The sequence below is a fragment of the Lissotriton helveticus genome, chromosome 10 (assembly GCF_964261635.1).
Source record: "Lissotriton helveticus chromosome 10, aLisHel1.1, whole genome shotgun sequence".
In the NCBI taxonomy this organism is placed as follows: domain Eukaryota; kingdom Metazoa; phylum Chordata; class Amphibia; order Caudata; family Salamandridae; genus Lissotriton; species Lissotriton helveticus.
In genome coordinates, this window is record NC_136071.1 from 498,091,779 (window position 1) to 498,107,116 (window position 15,338).

The 15,338-nt window shown below is 50.7% G+C and overlaps 1 protein-coding gene across 1 annotated transcript in view; it reads right to left on the minus strand.

Moving 5' to 3' along the window:
• CCNF (cyclin F) overlaps positions 1-15,338 on the minus strand; it is a 145,906-nt gene that overhangs the window by 53,650 nt on the left and 76,918 nt on the right. The window contains exons 11-12 of the mRNA XM_078663006.1: positions 13,177-13,300; positions 12,813-12,993 (exon numbers count right to left, since the gene is read on the minus strand). Of these exons, the coding sequence (XP_078519132.1) occupies positions 12,813-12,993; positions 13,177-13,300 (305 nt within the window). The remainder of the gene's footprint in view (positions 1-12,812; positions 12,994-13,176; positions 13,301-15,338) is intronic.

Below are 15,338 nucleotides of genomic sequence, written 5' to 3' on the forward strand. Positions count from 1 at the left end.
AAGTGCAATCATCCGAGCCCAACACCAGATGGCGATCTATTCATAAATGTACCATCTGCAGCCCATATGCCTCGAACACAAGAGTTAGGTCGTTTTTCAGGGGGCATCTCTAAGATGCCCTCTGAGTGCATTTGCCATTTAATACAGCACTAAAACATCAATGAGGGTTTAAATGAGCTGAGAAGTTTAACACCAAACTTCCTAGAATTCTGTAAAGCCATTATGGTGCTGAGGAGTTCGTAATGACAAACTCCCAGACCATATACTCTATGGCTTTTTTGCACTTACAATGTCTAAGAATGGACTTAGACACTGTAGAGGTAAAGTGCTCATGCAACTTTACCCTCACCAGTGCTATAGTGCACCCAGCTAGAGGGGTGTTTAACCTATACCATAGGAAGTGAGTTGTAGGCATCACACACAGGTATGAGTGCCATGTTGACTTCCCTTTTCTCTGCACCAAAACATACAGACTGCAATGGCAGTGTGTGGTACAATATGTGCTGCAGCCCTTAGAGGCCTTCCCTGGTCACAGTGCCCTTGGTACCTTTTACAAGGGACTTACTTGGGCCAGAGAAGTGACAATTGGTGGTACAAGTTGCAGTTTTAGGGAAAGAACACAGGCCCTGTGTACCAGATTTGCAGGAACCCAGGGCACGCTTAGTCAAGGAGCATCAAACATCCGGCAAAAAGTGGGGGCAACCATGCAAAAAGGGCACTTTCCTACAATAATGCCTCCAAATTACAAACTGAATTCAGTAATAACAAATCCCATATGTGAAGGTAGGGTGTAGTGTAGGTGCAGCGCTAGAAAGGGGGAACTAATAGTGATCTAAAACTGCCTAGGGAGATACAAAAATGTTTATTTTATTAAATTGTTCTCAGTGGCAGGATTAAAATGCAGTGCGATGAACAATCTAGATTTAAAACTGTTCATTGAGTTAGGTCCTAACTTAGTTCCCCCTTTCTAATGCTGCACCTACACTACACCCTACCTTCACATATTGGATTTTAGCATCCGGGTACACTAGCGATCATTTAAAACATCCCTGAGCTCCTCCCTCACAGTGAGGGAGTTGTAGCCCACAGCAGGACTAGGATTTCCTGCTGGGAGGAGGAACCCATATGATGAAGCATGTCACCTGCGGGTGAGTGAGGGTTCTAGTCCTTAAGGGATAATTCCCCCTTATTGGTTATATTTGTTTCACAATTCTGTTGAGAGAACACGCACATTCATCACAACTTCTCATGTGTTGATTTCAAGACCAGAGGTAGTATAGTGTCATGACACCGGGATCTGTGCCATGTTGACTCTGTTTAGTTTTGCATCAAGAAGTGTGTGTGAGTAAGGGTACAGGGCCTCTAAGGGTGGCACAATAAGGCACAGTAAGTGCTGCAGCCCTTAGGGGCCTTCTCTGGTCTGAGTGCATTTTGCATTAAATCCCACACTGGCATAAGTGTGGGTTTAATGTGCTGAAAAGTTTAATTTCAAACTACCCAGATTTCAGTAAAGCCATTATGGTGCTGTACAATTCGTAATGACAAACTCCCAGACCATATAACCTTTATGGCTGTACTGCACCCGGCCGCCCTAGTGCCGCTGTAACAAAGCCAACTACATTCTACTGTATTCAGTTGCATCATCCATGAAAAGTACTATTTTACTTCTGTACACCAAGTCCTGCTTGGTTCTAAAAATAAAATTCAATAAAAAAATATTTTGACATATCAATTGGTCGAAGTTCAGTCTTTGAGTGTGTGAAATCATTTCTTGCCAGCGCGTGTACAATGATTCTTATTACTACACTCTGATAATGCCTTACTGCTCACCCACACTACCCACAGATAGAGAGTAAGGTATCTACTTTTACCTCGAAGTCTTTGGGGAGGCACTGGACTCTGAACACTATACTTTACTTTGGTATAGTATGTACAGACCCAGCTTCCAACACTAGTTGGCTGTAGTCAGAGTCTGATCCAAAGCGGTTGTGTAGTGAATACCTGTGATGAGGCAATGGCAGAATTCTGCCCAAATCATAAACAGGCTGTATCAATGGAGGTAAAATTGGAGCAGGGCAGAACTGCAGCCAAGGTTGCGTCGGGTTCTATATTGGATCAGAAAATGTAATAGGTTCTTCTTCCCTTGTTGGGCCCGATGTGGACGTAGGAGGAACCGATGTAGGTTCTGTTGCTGGTGTTAGGACAAGCATCTGCTGTAGAGCTGGGCAAACTCCGCTGCCAGGTTGAGTGCCATGGACAGTCCGAGAGAGATCGGCAGAAAGTAGTCTGACTGGAGACCTCCACAGATATCTGGGCCCGAAGGGGCACCAGACTAAACCAGAAGGCAGAAGGGTGTCCAAGATACAACATGGCCACCATACAGGCTTTCATCTGTTGAGGCATCTTTCCGGAAATTGGACTTAAAGAACCAAGTTGAGGGAACCAGTTTTCCAGTAGGAGTCCATGACCAGGGTGGCACCTTCGCATCCATGCTGCTTCTCGCAATGATAGTCGAAGAATGAGAGAGAGTCCCGTTTAAGTTCTTATGCTTCTTTTTTGACTTAGCCAAAGATCTCGAGTGGAAAGACCTATTGTGGGAACGACCGCGGAATGGGACCACGCTCTTGACTTTGATTGGGAAAGGTTTTTTTGGGTTTCTGGTGATGTTCCACTAGATATTTTGGCTTGACACTGCATAATCTCCTTCAGATTCATCCTCGACCAGTCTTTGCAAGCATTGGAGTCGTGAGAGGGTGTGAGACAAAAGGGACATGCCTGGTGAGGGTCTTTCACAGAGGTTTGTGACAATACTTACTAGTCTTAAACCCTGCCGGTTTAAGAGGAGGCCTATCCCTGGCACATCTCTTGATGACCCTTGACGTAGAAGCCCTCTACACAAACATTCCCCAGAGGGCTACTCTTGACGTTATCGAGGAAAGACTGAGCTTAGAAACCTGGAACTCAAGCACCCCGCAGACCTTTGTCATGGAATGCGCCACACTAGCCCTTACCGAGAATTATTTCGAGTATAGAGGCAAGTACTATCATCAGACCCAGGGGACCTCAATGGGCAGTACTTTTGCCCCTTCGGTAGCCTGCCTGTACATGGCGGACTTCGAGGGTACACATATACACCATGAGTCGAATCCTTTCAGAGACAACATCAAACTGTGGAAACGTTTCATTGATGACATCATAATTTTATGGAAAGGCTCCACAGCCACTCAAGAAGCATTCCTGGTTTGGGTGAATCAACATAACCCTTACCTACACTTCACCATGGCCTCCTCACCAAACGAAATCTCTTTCCTTGACCTAACAATAAAACTGGAAACAGGGTCCATCAGCACAACTATGTACAGAAAACCCACTGACCGGAACAGCCTACTACACTACAAGAGCCACCACCCAAGGGCCTTACGCAACAACCTGCCCTTTGGCCAATTCTTACAGATTAGACGCAATTGTAGTGCTATAACCGATTACAAGAAGGAGTCCACAGTCCTATCGAGGAACCTACTAGATAGAGGTTACCCTAAAAGTGAAGTCTTTAAAGCTAGAAAACGGGCCAGGAATAACAACCGAGACGCCCTCCTGGAACGACAGGAAAGAGCACCGGCCGAAAATCAACCTATCACCTGCGTAACCACCTTTACCCCACTCTCCAACCAGATCAGGAATACGATCAAACATCACTGGGGCATTCTGAACACAGGTGACTTGGTATTAGAAGAACCGAGATTCGCATTCAAAAGATCCCAGAACTTAAAGGACATTCTAATCAGCACTAGGCCCAAGGTGACTAGAAAAGAAACCCAACAAACCCTATGGCATTTACCTCCTGTGACGGGCCACTACCCCTGTGGCATGTGTGGGGTCTGCAAATACACCCTGACACTCAAAACCATCCAGCTTTCTGAGACTTTTAATTGGGAGTTCAGACATCACACCAACTGCAACACATCCAATTGCATATACATGATAACCTGCCCATGTGGCTTGCAATATATCGGTATGACTACCAGGGCCATTAAAGTCCGTATTACCGAACACCGCAGCAATTTTCGCTGCAAGAAAACCCATACGAAAATGTGCAAACATTTTGTGGACTCCAACCACAATGAAGATTCTATGAAATGGGTGGTACTAGAATCTAGCCCTAACTGCCCCAAGAACGCCCTGTTCCGTAAGGAGCAGAGATGGGTACATCGATTGTCCACTGACAAATATGGCCTCAATGAAGAAATTCCCTGGCATTCACTTTAAACCAGCCTACTACCACGGATATACCCTAGTCAAACACTTGACTAAAGTGTACCGTAACTTGTAACCTAACACACCATAGGAGAACATATGATCTCATCCTCCAAGGTCCCCCTACGTGTTAACTACAACTCAGGAGGTTTTGTGCAATTTAATTCATTAGACACCTTTTGTCCAAGGAAGGCGAGCTGCCCATTACATCATGGCCGCCATGATCTTAACCTGTTGAGGACCAATCAGCCACCTTTTAGTACACACATAATAAACAATACGGACCCACCAGCTCTGCATTGTGTACCTGTTCATATATTTTTCGAAAAATCGGCTCTCCTCTGGCGTTTCAATCACTTTTAAATGCACATCATGAGCCAATATATTATCCTCGATTAGCGCCACAATAGTACTTGGTCATTTCAAAATGGCCGCCACCCTCACGGCGGTAATCACATGACCTTACCCCTGGGCGATGACGCGCAACACACGCCGGTCGCCGCGTTTGTTTAAATGACCCCGACCGCCGAGCTCCTTCATCTACTCGAGCTCGGCGGGGACGGGTAGGTCACACAGCGAGGATACAGGCATGCTGAGGTGAGTGAGCTCAGCAAGCGGGACGAGGATAGACTTTGCATTAGCACTTACTGAAAGAGGCTAACACTTAACATAGCCATAGCGCTCGAGACAGCGGCGCTACCGCTTTATTTATTTATTTTTTGTTCTCCAGCCCCACCCAACGGGCTCGCCCCTGATATCTAATCCCGAGGCCAGACTTTGCATTAGCACTTACTGAAAGAGGCCAACACTTAACATAGCCATAGCGCTTTTGAGACAGCGGCGCTACCGCTTTATTTATTTATTTATTTTTCTCTAGCCTCACCTAATGGGTTCGCCCCTGATATCTAATCCCGCCGACCCTCATGTGGCATGTTTTCCCTGACCTTTTGGTGAGTAGGGAGTACATCCTTTGCATCTATCAGTGTGTGCGTGTGACGTGTTGACTGATTTTCTGTCCGTTTCTCTGTCTGGTTCCCACCAAAAGCAATGTTATACAGCACTTACTTTGGTCAAAGGGTGCCTATAATACGAATTGAGTCTGAATGGGTATTACACCCCTCTTTAATTGCTGCTCTTTTAATTACTGTTTTTAAACATCACCCTGATACACCACTTCCCCCTTACTCACACAGTTTTTGAGTGTGCCCTGCACATGCATGCAACTCACTCAATGTTTTCAGGCATGCAATTGCTGTGCTCAATAGTTCACAATATTGCTTGCATGCCACATATTCTCCACTTCCTGGCATTGACTTGATATTCATTATTGACTATTGCAATATGTACTAATCAGTGTTGTTCCTTTTTCTATGTTTAGGCATAGGATACCCCACAGAGGTAACACACACCACATACATGACATGAGCATGTTCCCCTCCTCTCACTTGTTATAAGGTCCTGATGAATCGCGGGTAACTTGACCCACTGCGAGAAACATGTCGACCACTTATGACCTCTAGTCTTCACTAGTGTCACTCAACCTAATTTGTTGACACCTAGTAAGCTAGCCCCACGTTTTAATTGCAGCCAGGGGACCCCCAGAATAAAGTGAATTCCGGTACCCCCAGCTACATTTTAGCAATCATCCCATCATCACACACCGTCCTGCCCACACACCCCCACTTCACCATAAGGCTGTTGGATAAAAGATCTCCGCCAAAGAGCCCCTCTCGAGGTGAGCCCGTCGGGGATTGCACCGCCTCCCCGACGAGGAGCAAACGCCGATGATGAAGCATGACATCCTTCGGGGTGTGTGAGGCAAATACATCCAACATAATGGATGCCCCAAGGTGCCATTCAAACACCTCCGGTCATGCCAGTTAAACCCTCCCCCTTTTCCTACATAGGAACAGTACAGCAATCTCCTTCTTGCTTTCCTTGTACTAAATACGGACACAAGCTGTTACTGGACCTTCCACCACCCTGAGTGGTAATTGGTGTCCGTTGATCAAGAGATCAATCTTCCTCCCTCTTTCTTGATAAACACTGCAAAACTTGACAGATTTTTTTTTTGACAAATGAGGGAACAAGCTCCGTATCTGAAAGCGTCAGAAGAAAGGAACAGACTTTAGTGTGCAGGGGTAGTGATTATATGTGGCTCCAGTGTCACTTTCAGGGAAGGACTAAGCATAGCCACATGACACCACTTACTGGTGCGCAAGGGGATTGCTAATAAACTCTCTGCATCCAGTCAGGTGTCTGGATGTGCTCACAAGATGAAAAAAAATGCAGTTTATAGTTACCATCATAATAAGTCATAAATCACTAAATACTACATTCATAATAATTTCTTCAACATTAAGTGTAATGCAACTTTTAATGTCATCTAGAATGTTTACATTTTTAATAGCATCTGTCACATCCAAGGTGAGGTCATAAGCGTTGTATTTGATGTACAAGCTACATTTTCTTGGCTGTTGTGCAAGTTAGTATGGTATGCATGTTGTGAAAAGGAATAGTAAACTCATGTGATACCACCTGGAGAGGTAAAGAACAAGTTACTTACCTTCGGTAACGATATATCTGTAAGAAACAGTAGTTAGTATTAGATTCCTTACCTTAGAATATCCCCAGGCGTCAGTCTGGATCCGGAAACTTTTGCGTAGCAGTACCCCTGCGCGTCGGTAGGCGTCGTCTGCAGGCGTCCCCTGCGGCTCCGCGTCCGTCGTCAGGCGCCGTGATGACGTCGCTGGAGTATATAGACGCCGCCTCCGCGCGCTGACGTCAGTTCTTTGCACACAGCTTTTCCGCGCCAGAACACGCAGAGCCATGTGAGAACCAACACTGGTGCCATTTGAAACTAGGGCCCTGAAAGGGATGTCCTTAACCCTAGGTATCAGTTCGCAGAACGGGGAGGATGGGAGGGGCGGTAAGGAATCTAATACTAACTACTGTTTCTTACAGATATATCGTTACCGAAGGTAAGTAACTTGTTCATCTGAAAGAAACAGGTTAGTATTAGATTCCTTACCTTAGAATAGATACCCCAGCAATACCAACCCCGGTGGTGGGTCTGCGAACCAATACAAACCTACACCAGAAAGTCCTGGAGGACTGAACGGCCAAAGAAGCCATCCCTCCGGACTTGACTGTCCAGGCAGTAGTGCCTCGCAAAGGTGTGCAGCGAGGCCCACGTAGCCGCCTGGCAAATGTCCTGCAAAGGGACTCCCCGGCCCAGAGCAGTAGTAGCCGCCATGGCCCGAGTGGAATGGGCTCTCAGCCCAACAGGAGGCTCCTTCCGAGCCAAAGAGTAGCACGCTTTGATGCACAGGACGACCCACCGGGATATGGTTCGTTTCTGTACCGCCCTTCCCTTCTTCTCACCCACGTAGCCAACAAACAGTTGGTCATCCACCCGGAACTGGCGTGTGCGATCCATGTAAAATGAAAGCGCACGTTTTGGGTCCAGACGATGGAGCCGCTCCTCATCTTTTGAAGGATGCGGAGGCGGGAAGAAGGAGGGCAAGGTGATGGACTGCCCGATGTGAAAAGCAGAAACTACTTTGGGCAAGAAAGAAGGTCTAGTTCTCAGAACCACCTTGTCTGGATGAATGGACATGAAAGGAGGTTTGACAGAAAGAACCTGGAGCTCACTCACTCTCCTGGCAGAGGTGATGGCAACCAGGAAGGCCGTCTTTAAAGTGAGGAGACGGAGAGGACAGGAATGAAGCGGCTCAAAGGGAGCGCACATCAAGAAAGTCAGAACCAGATTCAAGTCCCACTGAGGCATCACGAACGGAACAGGTGGATACATGTGCGTGATGCCCTTCAAGAATCTCGTTACAATAGGGGACTTGAACAAAGATGGCTGATCAGGTAGCCTTAAGAAGGCGGAAAGGGCAGAAAGGTAGCCCTTGATAGTGCCCAGAGCAGAGCCCTGCTGGGCAAGAGAGAGAAGAAAGAGGAGAACCTCAGAGAGAGGGGCAGAAAGGGGATCCACAGCCTTTGCTGTGCACCATGCCACAAATCTGTTCCACCGGCAGGCGTATACCGACTTTGTGGAGGGACGCCTGGCTGCCAGAATCACATCACAGACTTCAGGAGGCAAGTCAAATGGCCTCAACTGTCGCCGCTCAATCTCCAAGCATGGAGGTGGAGACTGGACAGGTTCTGGTGGAGGACCGTCCCCTGCTGCTGCGACAGAAGGTCCTCCTGAAGGGGCAGGCGGATCGAGGGACCGACTGACATGCTGAGTAGCTCGGGATACCAGTACCTTCGAGCCCAGTCCGGAGCCACAAGGATAACTTGGGCCCGGTCGGACCTGATCTTCTTCAGCACTCTGGGCAGAAGTGGTATAGGCGGAAAGGCGTACAACAGACCGCAACTCCACTCGCGCCGAAAGGCGTCGCCGAGCGAGTGCCGTCTTGGAAACTCCAACGCGCAGAACTGATGACATTGCGCGTTCTCTTCTGTGGCGAATAGATCTAACCAAGGCTCTCCCCATTGCAGAAAGAGGCCTTTCGCCACGTCCGAGTTCAGACGCCATTCGTGATCCACCGAGCACCGACGGCTGAGTTCGTCCGCCCTGGCGTTCAGAGAACCTGCCAGGTGTTGAACCGTCAGAGTCACGCCCTGACGCTCCAGCCATTGCCAGAGGCGCAGAGCCTCCTGGCAAAGGGTCCACGACCCCACTCCGCCCTGCTTGTTGCAGTACCACATGGCGGTGGTGTTGTCCGTGAACACCTGCACTACACTCCCGTTGACAAAGGGGAGGAATGCCTTCAGTGCTAGGCGAATAGCCCGCAGCTCCAACATGTTGATATGGAGCCGGGACTCCGCCGGAGACCAGATGCCTCTGATCTCCGCCTCTCCCAAGTGGCCACCCCAGCCCTGGAGGGACGCGTCCGTCACAACTACGTGCTCCGGGTGGGGAAGGGAGAGGGATCTGCCTCTGACCCAATCGCGGTCCGTAAGCCACCACTGCAACTGTCTCGCAGTGCCCTCCGAGATCAGGACATGGTCGGAGAGGTTGCCCTGATGCTGGGCCCACTGAAACTTCAGGTCCCACTGCAGAGCCCGCATCCGCCACCTGGCGTGATGCACCAGAAGGATGCAGGAGGCCATCAGCCCCAGAAGCCGCAGCGTCAACCTGACAGAGACCCGGGATAACGGCTGAAAGATGGGAATCAAAGCCTGAATATCCCGGACCCGCCGTTCCGGAGGATAAACCCGAAACTGCGCCGAGTCGAGAACCGCTCCGATGAAAAGGAGCTTTTGAGAGGGACACAGGTGTGATTTCGGCACATTGATGGAAAACCCCAGGTCGTGCAGGAGGTCTGCCGTCATCTGAAGGTGGTGGACGACAGTCTGGGGCGAGCCCGCCTTCAACAACCAGTCGTCGAGGTAGGGGAAGACTGAAACCCCTAACCGGCGCAGATGAGCTGCGACCACCGCCATCACTTTCGTGAACACCCGTGGGGCGCTGGTAAGGCCGAATGGGAGCACGATAAACTGAAAGTGCTCGTGGCCTACCGTGAACCGCAGGTAACGCCGGTGGGCCGGCAGGACGGGGATGTGAAAATACGCATCCTGCAAGTCCAACGCTACCATCCAGTCTTGCGGGTCTAGAGCAGCCAAGACCTGAGCCAAAGTCAACATCTTGAACTTCTCCTTCCGGAGGAAGCCGTTGACGTTCCGTAGATCCAAGATAGGACGCAGGCCCCCCTTGTCCTTCTTGGGTACCAGAAAGTAGTGGGAGTAACAACCACACCCTACTTCTGGCACAGGAACGCGCTCGATGGCCCCCTTGGCCAAGAGGGCCGTAACTTCCTCCTGCAGAAGTGTCAAGTGGTCCCCCGACACACGGTGGTTCTGCGGTGGCATGGCTGGAGGAGTGGTCTCGAAGGGGAGGGAGTAGCCCCTTCGGACGAGCTGCAGCACCCACCTGTCCGATGTGATAGTGCGCCAGCGGGAGTGGTGATGGCGAACCCTGCCACCCACTGGCGTCACATGGGCCTGAAAGCTCGGACTAGGAGGATTTGGAGGCTGCTGCGGGGGGAGGTGTGGCCTGACCCCGCCGCTGTCCCCGACCGCCGCCACGGCGGAATCCACGGCCGCCACCGCGTTGAGAAGTGTTCTGCGGTGCGTGGCTGGCAGCACGTGTGGGACCGCCCCTTCCGTGGCCACGAAAGGAGCGAAACGAACCCGTTTGCTAGCGCTGGGTCGAGAGACCCAAGGACTTGGCCGTGACCCTGGAGTCCTTGAAGCGCTCAAGCGCGTTGTCCGCTTTGTCCCCAAACAGGCGACTGCCATCGAACGGCATGTCCATCAAGGCATTTTGGACATCTTCCGAAAAATTGGCGGATCTCAGCCAGGCGTGGCGACGAATCGCCACCGTCGTGGACATCGCTCTGCCCAGCGAGTCGGTCGTATTAAGACCACACCTGATGGAATACCTCGCCGCGTCTCGGCCTTCAACCATAGCCTGGCCGAGCTTGTCCCGTACCTCCTGCAGGGATTGCGGCAGACACTCCGCGACCGTATCCCACAGAGAGTGGGTGTAGCGGCCCAAGAGGCATGCGGTGTTGCAAGAACGCAGTCCCAGACTCAGGGACGAGAAGACCTTTTTGCCATACTGGTCGTACCTCTTAGATTCCCGGTCGGGCGGGGCCGACGGGAATGCGGATTGGGATGTTGAGGCCTGGATCACCAGACTCTCAGGGGTGGGATGGGTGGACAGAAATTTAGGGTCGTCCGAACACGGACGGTGGCGCCTGGCAACGTTCCTGTCAACAGGCGAACCTGAAGCGGGCCTGGACCACGTGCCCAAAAGAACGTCCGTCAAGGCTTCATTGAACGGCAGCAGAGGCTCCTGCGGGCATGACTGCGGTTTGAAGACCTCGGTGAGGATGTTAGGCTTCACTTTAGCGACAGGGAGCTCAAGGCGCAAGGCCTTGGCAGCCCTCATCAGCACCACAGAATAAGCAGCCCCAGCCTCCGACGCCACAGTGGGAGGCGAGACAAAACCAGGGTTAGGAGAGTCGTCCAGACCACTGGCATCACCCAAGTCACCTGTCCAGTCCACGTCGTACTGACACTCGCGTGACAGAGGGTCCTCAGACCCCTCCCAACCCTCTCCATAATCTTCATCATCACCATATAGTGATTCAACGATGTAGACCGGCTCCTCGGGGTCAATGGGCCCCATCGACGCCGGTCCGACTCCGCGGCCGGAATAGGAGAGGGAATGGGGGTGGCGCCGCCCGGCGCCGGCGTCGGAGTCACGGCGCCGCGCGGAGGCGGCACCACGGGTTGCCCCGATGGAATCGGTGCCGGAGAGGCCGGTTGACCAGCCGGCGACGACCCAGAAGGGCCCAGCGGCGCCGGGGCCGGAGCACCCGAACCGCTCGGGCCCCCGGACGGGACCACCGGGCCCGCAGGCCCCGTCGGAGGAGACAGCGCCCTCATGGCCATGAGGAACTCCTCTATCTCCTCGCGCGACGCGCCTTGCCCAGGGACCGACGGGTATGGAGCAGGCAGCGTCGGCGACCCACGCGGGGGTGGGGCTACCCAAACCCCCTGCCGCATCGCGCGAGCGTCGGGGGTGCGATGACGACGCCCCCACTTCTTGTGTCGCTTACCTGAGGAACCGGAGGAATGGTGACGACTTCCGGAGCGCTCGTGGCGGCTCCGCGATCGTTCTCTCGACCGCTCCCTCGACCTCCGGCCGGACCGGGACCGCTCCCGACGCGGGGCCGACAGCCAGAGCTCGAGCAGCTTGCGGGACCGCTCCCGTCTAGCCTTACCCGTCAAGGCCCGGCAGTCGACGCAGGACTCCACGTCGTGGTCGGCGCCCAGGCACCGGAGGCAGAGTCGATGGTGGTCGGTGACCGACATCAGGCGGTCGCACCCGTCACAACTTTTAAAACCGGGCATCCTACCGGCACCTAAAAAGTTAGAGTAATCAAAAAACTTTGGTCAAAAGACCGGAGTACTGCTCTTCGGATCTGCGCTAACTGGCGCGGAAAAAAGAAGAACTGACGTCAGCGCGCGGAGGCGGCGTCTATATACTCGAGCGACGTCATCACGGCGCACGACGACGGACGCGGAGCGGCAGGGGACGCCTGCAGACGACGCCTACCGACGCGCAGGGGTACTGCTACGCAAAAGTTTCCGGATCCAGACTGACGCCTGGGGATATTCTAAGGTAAGGAATCTAATACTAACCTGTTTCTTACAGATAACTGATTCATAACAGATACTATCGATCTCTGACAGCAATCCGAGAATCTCGCTGGCACAAAGGCTTACTACTACTTCATAATCTGCAAAAGATGATATGCTGTGGAACATACTATTTGTTAGAACTTGTGTTAATTTAGTACTGCTCACGTATGTGTACAACCACTTATTGTTTTTAAACTGAAAAAATAAAGTTAAAAAAAAATTATGCTATGCGGGAGAATTAACTGTGAATGTGCCAACACTGATTGTTATTGGCGCACTGTGCAGTTCTAGCAAAACTGATGTGACAAAAAATGGATTGCATTGCACCTTACCTTGCCTGTGCAATATCTTCGCAAGCAGTAGAGCAGCAGTCGCAAGCTGTGCTGGCGAGTAAACAGAGAGCTCGGTATAGAGCAGAGAAAGCTCGCATATATAACTGCAAAGGTGTAAAGTTTTTCTCTCTAGAGATGCAATGTTGGACAGGACATCCTTGTAGTCCACCAAGGTAGGAGTCTAAAAATAAACATGTGAACGTTAGTAATTGATAAGTTAGTTGGAGTGATTCAAATAATATCCCAGAACACAAATATTGAACCTCCGCCACCCTGTCAATTCAGTCATCTTAATATTTTAGGAAAAGGAAGAGCAAATTGATAAATCTGTACCCCGCAATAAGCCAGTGGAAAATAAACTTACACGTATCTTGCCCTCCAGAGCAGAAATGATTTCTCCCATCATTCGTACCAGGTCCTCATACTTGTAGGTATTATCTGTCAACCACACAGCTTCTCTGATAGTAAGAATCTCTTTGCTGATGAAGCTGCAAATGAAGAGGTACATGGTTGAAGCGCATTCTAGTAACTTAAATTATTAGTCAACCAGAACCCTCCCAGTCACTTGCTTAGACAACCATGCCTTTTCAGGGAAGAGCAAAAAGAATCCTGCTATGCAGCATTGCTTTCATTCTTTTTTGCCAGGTATATGGATGATCGCTCGTGAGAGCTCATCAAGGATCCCAGGTCCAACCGGTGCAATACATTTTGTATTGACTTCTACTTTGGACACTTTCTTTTTAGCTTATTGTTTGGGCTTTACTGCCGGCTTATTTTCTATATCTGTTTGAATGATATGAAATGAGATTGAGGGATGTGAAATTGAGTGTTTAGAAAACCAAGGATAAACTCAGTGTACTACTTTGGTATTCTATCAGCCAAGAGATGAAGACTGAGGATAATGTTACTTATGAAATCCTTCAGCCTTTGTGCATTTCAGTCGCACAAGTTACTTACCTTCGGTAACGATATATCTGTAAGAAACAGTAGTTAGTATTAGATTCCTTACCTTAGAATACCCCCAGGCGTCAGACTGGATCCGGAAATGTTTGCGTAGCAGTACCCTTGCGCATCGTTAGGCGTCGTCTGCGGCTCCGCGTCCGCCGTCGGCACCGGAATGACGTCGCCGGAGTACTTAGACGCCGCCCTCGCGCGCTGACGTCAGTTCTTATACACAGCTTTTCCACGCCAGAAACGCAGAGCCATGATAAAAACCAACACTGGTGCCATGAAACTAGGGCCCTGAAAGGGGATGACCTTAACCCTAGATATCGGTTCGCAGAACGGGGAGGATGGGTGGGTCGGTAAGGAATCCAATACTATTATTTCTTACGAATATATCGTTACCGAAGATAAGTAACTTGTGCATCTGAAAGAAACAGGTTAGTATTAGATTCCTTACCTTAGAATAGATACCCCAGCAATACCAACCCCGGTGGTGGGTCTGCGAACCAATAATCACACCAGAAAGTCCTGGAGGACGGAACGGCCAAAGAAGCCATCCCTCCGGACTTGGCTTTCCAGGCAGTAGTGTCTTGCAAACGTGTGCAGCGAGGCCAGCATAACTGCCTGACATATGTCCTGCAAGGGGACACCCCGGCCGAGGGCAGTAGTAGCCGCCGTGGCCAGATTGGAATGGGCCCTCAGCCCAACAGGAGGCTCCTTTTTAGCCAAGGAGTAGCATACTTTGATGCACAAGACGACCCAACGAGAGATGGTCTGCTTGTGCACCGCCTGACCTTTCTTAGCGCCCACGTAACCAACAAAGAGTTGGCCATCCACTCGGAACTGGCGAGTGCGATCCAGATAGGAGAGCCCACGTTTTGGGTCCAGACGGTGGAGCTCTCTTGCTCTTTCGAGGGATGCGGAGGCGGAAAGAAGGTGGGCAAAGTGATGGACTGCCCGATGTGGAAGGCTGTGACTACCTTTGAGCAGGAAAGAGGGTCTTGTCCGCAACACAACTTTGTCCGGATGGACAGAAAGGAAAGGAGGTTTAGAGGAAAGAGCCTGGAGCTCACTCACCCTCCTGGCAGAGGTGATGGCAACCAGGAAAGCAGTCTTCAGACTAAGAAGGCGGAGAGGACAGTTATGAAGTGGCTCAAAAGGAGCGCACATCAAAAAAGTAAGTACAAGGTTCAAGTCCCACTGAGGCATCACGAATGGAACAGGAGGGAACATGTGTGTGATGCCCTTCAAAAACCTATTTACAATGGGGGACTTGAACGAAGATGGCTGATCAGGTAGCCTCAAGAAGGCCGAAAGGGCAGAAAGGTAGCCCGTGATAGTGCCCAGAGCAGAGCCCTGCTGGGCAAGAGAAAGAAGGAAGAGGAGAACCTCAGAAAGGGGTGCAGAGTATCCACAGCCTTTGCTGTGCACCATGCCACAAATTTGTTCCACCTGCAGGCGTATACAGACTTTATGGAGGGACGCCTGGCTGCCAGAATCACAGTACAAACTTCAGGAGGCAAGTCAAATGGCCTCAACTGTCGCCGCTCAATCTCCAAGCATGGAGGTGGAGACTGGACA